The sequence below is a fragment of the Lactuca serriola genome, chromosome 8, assembly GCF_051521515.1.
Source record: "Lactuca serriola cultivar US96UC23 chromosome 8, Lser_US96UC23_V15, whole genome shotgun sequence".
Taxonomy (NCBI): Eukaryota; Viridiplantae; Streptophyta; class Magnoliopsida; order Asterales; family Asteraceae; genus Lactuca; species Lactuca serriola.
Window position 1 is genome coordinate 187,142,051 of NC_136415.1, and position 7,561 is coordinate 187,149,611.

The window sequence follows — 7,561 nt, forward strand, 5'->3', positions numbered from 1 at the left end:
TTTCGACTTTTGCAACATCAGCCTTCACATCATTCTTTTCAACCTTTTTCTTATCATCACTCACAACTTTGTTGACAAAACTTCCTTAACCATCATTTGATTTCAACATTGGATTAAAAGGTTTCTTGAAAAACTTCTTTACTTTGTTGTTAGAGTAAAAAAGCAACAGCCTCATTGTCCGAATTCATCAAAAATCCTTCTTCATATGAATCCTCTTTCTCAAGTGTCTCCTTCTCAGCAACTTTTGAAACCAAAGCTAATGGACCTCCCAGACTCATTTTGGTCTCCTCGGTTGTTTCATTAACTTCTCCTTCGTGAGTCTTTAACAAGTTGTATAGATCATTCAAGGTTGAATTATCGAAACTTTGTTGATTTTTCACTATCATGCTAACACTCCTCCATCCATTACGAAGTCCCATAATGAATGTGAGATTGAACTCCATGGTTGACCTTGTGATTCCATAACGATTGCATCTGTAGATGAGTTCATTCAAATGATCATAGTATCCTTCAATGGATTCACCATCTTTTTTTTTTTGAAATCTTTCAACTCAACCAAGCATTGCTTCACAGAATTAATCTTCGTCTTCTCACTTCCTTGAAACTTCTTTTTGATAATATTCCAGATATCTTTAGCAGTTTTATAACCACGCACATTGTTGTAAACAACAGGTGGGAATGCACCTCGCAGTTCCATCATGCATCTTTTCTCATTGTTCTTCAGCCTCGTGGATTGATCACTAACAGCTTGAGTTAAACCAGATGAACCAATGGTCCGAACATTCGAAGGAGGATGAACATTTCCAAAAATGCAATTCCACCGCTCCTCATCCAATCCATTCAAATAATCCTCCATTCGATCAGCCAACTGATCATAAGAATCTGGAATTAGCATATGAATCTTTGTTAAAGATCCTAGCAGATGAGAAAAAGAGGTCATCGTATTCATGTTAAATCTCGCCATTAAAGTATGGACATGATTTTCAGAAAAACTTGATGAATTTCACAGATGAATGAATGAATTGATCTTGAAATCCAAATCGATCACTCGACTAAAAAAATCATTTGCAGAATCAAATCACAACTGAAGATCAGAAATGATTTTTAGAACCAAAAGGTGAGGAAACTTTTGAATCAAAATCGTGAGTCAAAAACTTATGATTCAAAATGAAAATCAGATCAATAGCAATAATGATTCCTGCTCTGATAGCAATTGTAGAAGTGATTAATCGAGTATATGAAAGAAATCAGAGTAATCAAAGTATAAGAACAACGAGAAGTAAATAAGATCTTGTTTCAGCTCAATTATACTTTCAAAGTACACAAAGAGTGTTAGACAGAAAAATACATCAAAGTTCTATCTATCTCATAGTACAACTCCTATTTATTGGAGAACTGAAAGTACACAAAAAATACAAAGGACTAGACATTCAGACTTCGTTACTAAAAATGCCTTAGTAAATAGATTACAAAACTAACGAAACAATCTTAACAAACTTCGACATATTACAACAAATTTGACTCAACAATACTTCTCAGGATCACGGGAAGGAACTGACTTGATTATACACACACGAGTTGGAGATATGTTCTGGAGGATCCTGGATTATGTTTTAAACAATTTATGAGCATGTATTTTTGATAACTCGATATTTGGGGATTTTTATGGCTGAGTTAATGAAATTAATGTGCTTTTTAAATGAAAATTTTGTTTAGAAATTTACGGTGTTACAACCACTATCATCCTACATACATAATCCAGTGGGCTGGCATTGGTACCTTCAACCCATGAGTATAGTGAAGGAACTCATATCAATCTGAAGATAGACAAATCATATTCTCGGGCTGCTACTATTATGGCTCCTCACACTAAACATTCTAATTAACCTTAAGCAATACTTAGGGTAATAACTCAGGCATAGTTTAGATTACCCCAATGGGCCCTTCAATCCATAGACCAAGTCCAAAGGTCCTATAGCCCAAAGCCTAAGTCCCACTAATGACCCACTAACTAAGGCACAAAACTTCCAAAATGGTCCATGGTGAGAATGCTCATTATACCACCTACATTCGCCTGACGTATTGCTTTGTAGCGAGGAAGATCAGTGCTTCAGCCGTGTACGCTTGGTGTACACTTAGGTATGTCTGACGTACGCCCCATCTTGCTTCATTAAGCACTTAATGCTTCAATTCCAACATCCATCTTTCAGATCTAGCACTTTAGGGACGTCTTAAGCAATAAAGTTACCATCTTGATACCTTTGCATGGGTCAAGGAGACTCAAACCCTAGATTTAGTATTCTACTTCCATATAATGATCACTAACTCAAGCATGGTTGATCTACAACCATCAAGATGCAAACTTCATGGACTAAGAACCTCAAAAACATCAAAAGTAACATCTCATAACTTTTTGAGTAACAATTACTCAAAAGAATTCATTCATGGGACCAAAATATGCTAAAATCTCTACCAATTCTGGATCTATACATAGGATAAGCAAGGTCAAGACTTTTTACCTCCAATAAGCTGAAAAGATTGAACAAACCATGGATCTATAAACTCCAACTTGTTCAATGGCTTTTGTTTCTTCAATATGCACCACACACACACACACTAAAACACATATAAGGGTCAATCTCTTGAGAAATGGGTTAGTGCTTCGAGATATTACTCAAAAGGGGCAATAGAGGCTAATAAAGAGAGTGCCTTGGGACATAAGGTGTCTAAATAGGGTATAAACCCTAAAAATCAGGGTTTGCCCCTGGCTGACGTATGCCCAACGTACCAGGGGGCCAACCCTGTATCCAAGGCTCTTCGAGGTACGCCCAACATACCTCATTTACGCCCAACGTACTTGGTTTCTATGCTACATAAATAAACACTTAATGAATAAGGAATTTACCTGAAAAACCGAGTGTTACAACTCTCCCCACTTGAATCAGACTTCGTCCGTGAAGTCCGCCTCCACAAACAATTCTGGGTAATGCTCTCTCTTATCTCTTCCTCAGTCTCCCATGTTCATTCTGACCCCTTTGGTGCTACCATTGCACCTTTTCCAATTCCACAACCTTGTTTCAAAGGGTCTGTGTCTTCCTGACTAGGATCATTACCGAATTCTCTATATAATTCAAGCACTCGTGTACCTAAATATCTTCCAATGGAACCACCGTAGTATCGTCAACCAAACATTTCCGTAGCTGATAGACATGAAATGTGTTGTGAATCTGACTGAGTTGCTCAGGTAGATCTAAACGATATTCAACCCTGCCCCACATGGGCTAAAACCCTGAAAGGACCAATATATTTGAGGCCCATCTTGCCCCGCTTCCTAAATTGGCTGACACCTTTCCAATGTGACACCTTCAGGAGCACCATGTCCCTAACTTGGAACTCTAAGTCCGACCGACGTCTATTGGTATAGCTCTTCTATCGGCTCTATGTTGTTTGAAGTCTATTGCAGACCTGATGAGTCGTCTTGAGTACCACTTTTGTACTCCCCATCACCCACTGGCCAACCTCAACCTAACATATCGGGGTCCTACAGTTCCTCCCACAGAGCATATCAAAAGTAGGTTGATCAATACTGGCATGATAATTGTTGTTATATGAAAACTCTGCCAAAGGAAGATATGTGTCCTAAATCCTGCCAAAATCCAATACACATGCTCGAACCATGTACTCTAAAGTCGGAATAGTCCACTCACTCTGACCATCAGTCTATGGGTGAAAAACCTTGCTGAAATGCAGACGAGTATCCAGCTCCTCATGAATTCTCTTCCAGAACCTAGAAGTAAACCGAACATCCCTATTTGAAACATCTAAAACCGACACCCCATGTCGTGTCACAACCTCCCGAATGTAGATGTCTGCCAGCTTCTCCATAGAGATACTCTATTAAATCGAGATAAAATGCACGCTCTTGGTCAATCGATCTACGATAACCTAAATTAAATCCACTATGCGCGTTGTTCGTGGTAACTTCGTAATGAAGTCCATCGTGATGTCTTCCCATTTCCAAACGGGAATACCTAACGCTTCTACTTTTTCCTGAAAATTAAGGCACCCCTAAAATTTTCACCCTGGGTTATCAGGTGTTCATGAGACTAATATACTACAAACATCACCACATCCACATTTGATTACCTTCTTGTTCCTCCATCTTGTACCATCATTGAAGTTTGATCTTGTAAAAGAAGTTGTCATTTACCGTTGGAGAAAAAAGAAGTTGTACGACAAACTTTGGGGATGAAGAGTTTTATTGGAGATTGAGATGCGACTTAGCATCTACGTAGGATTAATGAACCACATAACATCGACATTGTTAATGGTATTAATGAAAAAGTTAGAGCAAATTTAAGGCACTAACAGACCAAAAATACGACTTTTGGTAAATCTGACAAAAACTTGCAAACTAAAGTGTTTAATGACATTTGCCCAATTTAAAACTTAAAACTGAAAAAACTAAAAGATTTAGAGGACTAAAATTGAATACTAGCTAATACTCCATGGGTCCAACTTGTAATTCCCCAAAATAGGGTTGCTAATGCTTGAGCGATGGCTGGTCTAACCAATCACAACTTCTAGAATGTCAACAGTCTTCACCTTCTGGAAAAAAAATGGTCTTCGTCAATGGCGTACAAGCCATATTGCTCCGTTATCTCTTCATCCCTCCAACAACAAATGAATCTGACCCTCTTGTCATCAAGAATCAATTAGCAATTTGAAGATTTTGCATGTCAGTTTGTTGTGTCGGGTGTTTTGTAGGCTTAGGTTGCCTCCGGTGGGGTTGGAAGCGATGCACACATACAGGTGCCGACGACAGTGCTTCCTGGCCACCAGCCACCGCCGATGAGTTCGAGCCTGTTCCCCATCTCTGCCGCCTCACCCTCGCCGTCTACGAGGAAGACCTCCATCACCCTCAATTCCCTCCCTTTGGTGGATACCGATTAAACCCAGATTTCGTAGTGAAACGTGTTACCTACGAACAAACCCTCGGCCACGCGCCACCATATCTCATCTACCTAGACCACAATCGCCGGGAAATCGTAATGGCCATCAGAGGGCTGAATTTGAAAAAGGAAAGTGATTACGAAATGTTATGGGACAATCGATTAGGGAAGCACATGTTCGATGGTGGGTATGTACACCATGGGTTGTTGAAATCAGCTGTTTGGCTGCTGAATCAAGAGTCGGAGGAGTTACAGCGGTTGTGGGTGGAGAATGGGTCTTGTTACAAGATGGTGTTCGTGGGTCACTCTTTGGGAGCTGGTGTAGCGACATTGTTGACAGTGTTGGTGGTGAATCATAGGGATATGCTTGGTGGGATAGCTAGAGAATTAGTAAAGTGTTACGCGATTGCACCTACGAGGTGTTTATCGCTTAATCTTGCTCTTAAGTATGCTGATGTGATTTACTCCATCGTGTTGCAGGTATGTTTTTCATTTTGTTCATATTACAAGTTTTCCAATTCAGAAATGGAATCTAACATTCACCAATTTGGGATTGGAATTCAATTCCATTCCATTCCTGATCTACAGTTGCAAATGCAATCAATTTAACGGTTTTTTTTATCGATTATCATATACAGGATGATTTCTTACCACGGACGTCCACCCCACTTGAAGATATATTCGAATCAATTTTTTGGTTAGTTGTCTAATTTCCCATTAAAAATTCAATTTTTTTTTTATATTATCCATTAGTCCATTACTTGCTCCATCTTGTGGGGAAAAAGTAAAAGATTATGATTTCTCTCTTAAACCAGGCCTTCATGCTTTCGACAGTTTGCCTTGTTTGCTATTGATGGTTTGCATGAAGGACACATTTGTAAGTGAAGAAAAGAAGCTTTCTGATCCTAGAAGACTTTATGCACCAGGTAGAATGTACCACATTGTTGAGAGAAAGTTTTGCAGGTAAATTGCTAAATATATGCTTCTATTATAGAACTCAACTTTCATTTCTTTTTATTACAAAGTTTTTTACTTTCACATATTGAATAACGAAAAAACTATCCAACTATAGAATTGCACCTTTTTTTCTGTTATGAAGTTTTAACTTTTTAAAATCAACCCAACTGTAAACAGATGCGGAAGATACCCTCCTGAAGTCCGAACAGCAATTCCTGTTGATGGTAGATTCGAACATATTATTCTTTCATGCAATGCTACATCTGATCATGCAATCATCTGGATTGAAAGAGAAGCACAAAAGGCTTTAGAGGTAACTATGCTTCTTGTTTTGGCTTAAGATCATGAAATAATAACAAACTTCAAATTTATTAATTATAAAAAAATAAAAATCAATCTTCTACGTGCCTTTCAATGTCATTTTACATATTTCAGCTAGCTTATCAGCTGGTTTTACCAACCGTCGTTTTTTATCAGCTTGCAACTAGTTTTTCAGCTTGTCTGCTAAACATAACTTTAAAAAAGTGTTGGATTAGTTGTATCTGACCCGAATGTTGTTGGATTGTTGTAGTTATTAAAGGAAAAGAGTTGTGAACACGTTACAACACCACCAAAGGTGCAAAAATTCGATAGGTTACAATCCATTGAAAAAGAACACAAAGATGCGTTACAAAGAGCAGTTAGCCTTAAAATACCTCATGCGGTTAGGATCATGACTACAGATGATGAGGAGAAAGAGCCCTTAACGAAAACATCTCAAGAACTTCCTGATGATTTGTGTGAAGAGGACATAAAAAATAGAGTCAATTGGAATGATTTAGTTGAAAAACTGTTGAGGCCACCAATAAGTGGAAAGTAAATTATGTGTGTAAAATATAAGATTCATTTTGTATAGAGTGTGTATTCTTGTATATTTTTGTTGGGTGATTTTTGTACAAATGTGTTATTCTTTGATTTAAATACGCGTTATTTATTATTTTTCAAATTTTGGAATAGGATAAATAAAAATTGTATATAATTATATTAATTTTGTGTTTTGTTATGGGGAAGTTCTTTTACTTTTAATTGTATGTGGTGATTGGATGACCATATATCACTCGTTTTACTTTTGCAAGTAATTACCAAAAGCTTTTTACTCCTGTGGTATGAGATAACACTTTTTCACTTTTTCTTTTTTAAGTCGTGGTTCAATTCCTCTTTTGGATTTTTGTATATAGGTGGTATTAGAAGTAGTTTGGATAAATTATATCAATCGTCTTTCGTGCGTACGTCAGAAAGCGTGTTTACTCTTTATTTTTAAAAATTAACTTGGATCGTCCCTCGTGCTGTTAAAAGTTACATGTTTCATCTCTCGTTAGTTTAATTTTGCACGTTTAATCTCTTATGACACATAAAAAGACTAAAAATGACATTTTCCTTTACCTTTTCCATTTATTTTTAACATTTTTGACATTTTTAATTATTAAATTTTATTTTAATTATTTTTCTATTTTGTTGAAGACTTGATCACCACCACAACAGGTAATCTAAACCACCTCCGGAAATTATATCATCATCACCACCCCTCACCGGAAAATAGAGCACCACTTCCACCCCTCACTTCATCACATCCACTTCTCTGTTCAAAGCAAGTGTTTAACTAAAAATAACTA

General features: G+C 37.3%; 1 protein-coding gene across 1 annotated transcript; it reads left to right on the forward strand.

The window, feature by feature from the left end:
- The first annotated feature begins 4,572 nt into the window (after positions 1–4,572).
- On the forward strand, positions 4,573–6,936 carry LOC145070386 (uncharacterized). The gene is made up of 5 exons (XM_079017318.1): positions 4,573–5,432; positions 5,591–5,649; positions 5,787–5,915; positions 6,087–6,222; positions 6,481–6,936. Exons 1-5 carry the CDS (start codon positions 4,737–4,739, stop codon positions 6,766–6,768), a joined length of 1,308 nt encoding a protein of 435 aa, XP_078873444.1. The 5' UTR covers positions 4,573–4,736; the 3' UTR covers positions 6,769–6,936.
- Positions 6,937–7,561: the final 625 nt, after the last annotated feature.

Excerpts from the sequence above, each read along its gene's own strand:
- LOC145070386 (XM_079017318.1), top strand. The coding sequence starts at position 4,737 with ATGTCAGTTTGTTGTGTCGGGTGTTTTGTAGGCTTAGGTTGCCTCCGG. Across the intron at positions 5,433-5,590 it reads TTTACTCCATCGTGTTGCAG|GATGATTTCTTACCACGGAC; the intron begins GTATGTTTTTCA and ends TATCATATACAG. Across the intron at positions 6,223-6,480 it reads AAGCACAAAAGGCTTTAGAG|TTATTAAAGGAAAAGAGTTG; the intron begins GTAACTATGCTT and ends GGATTGTTGTAG.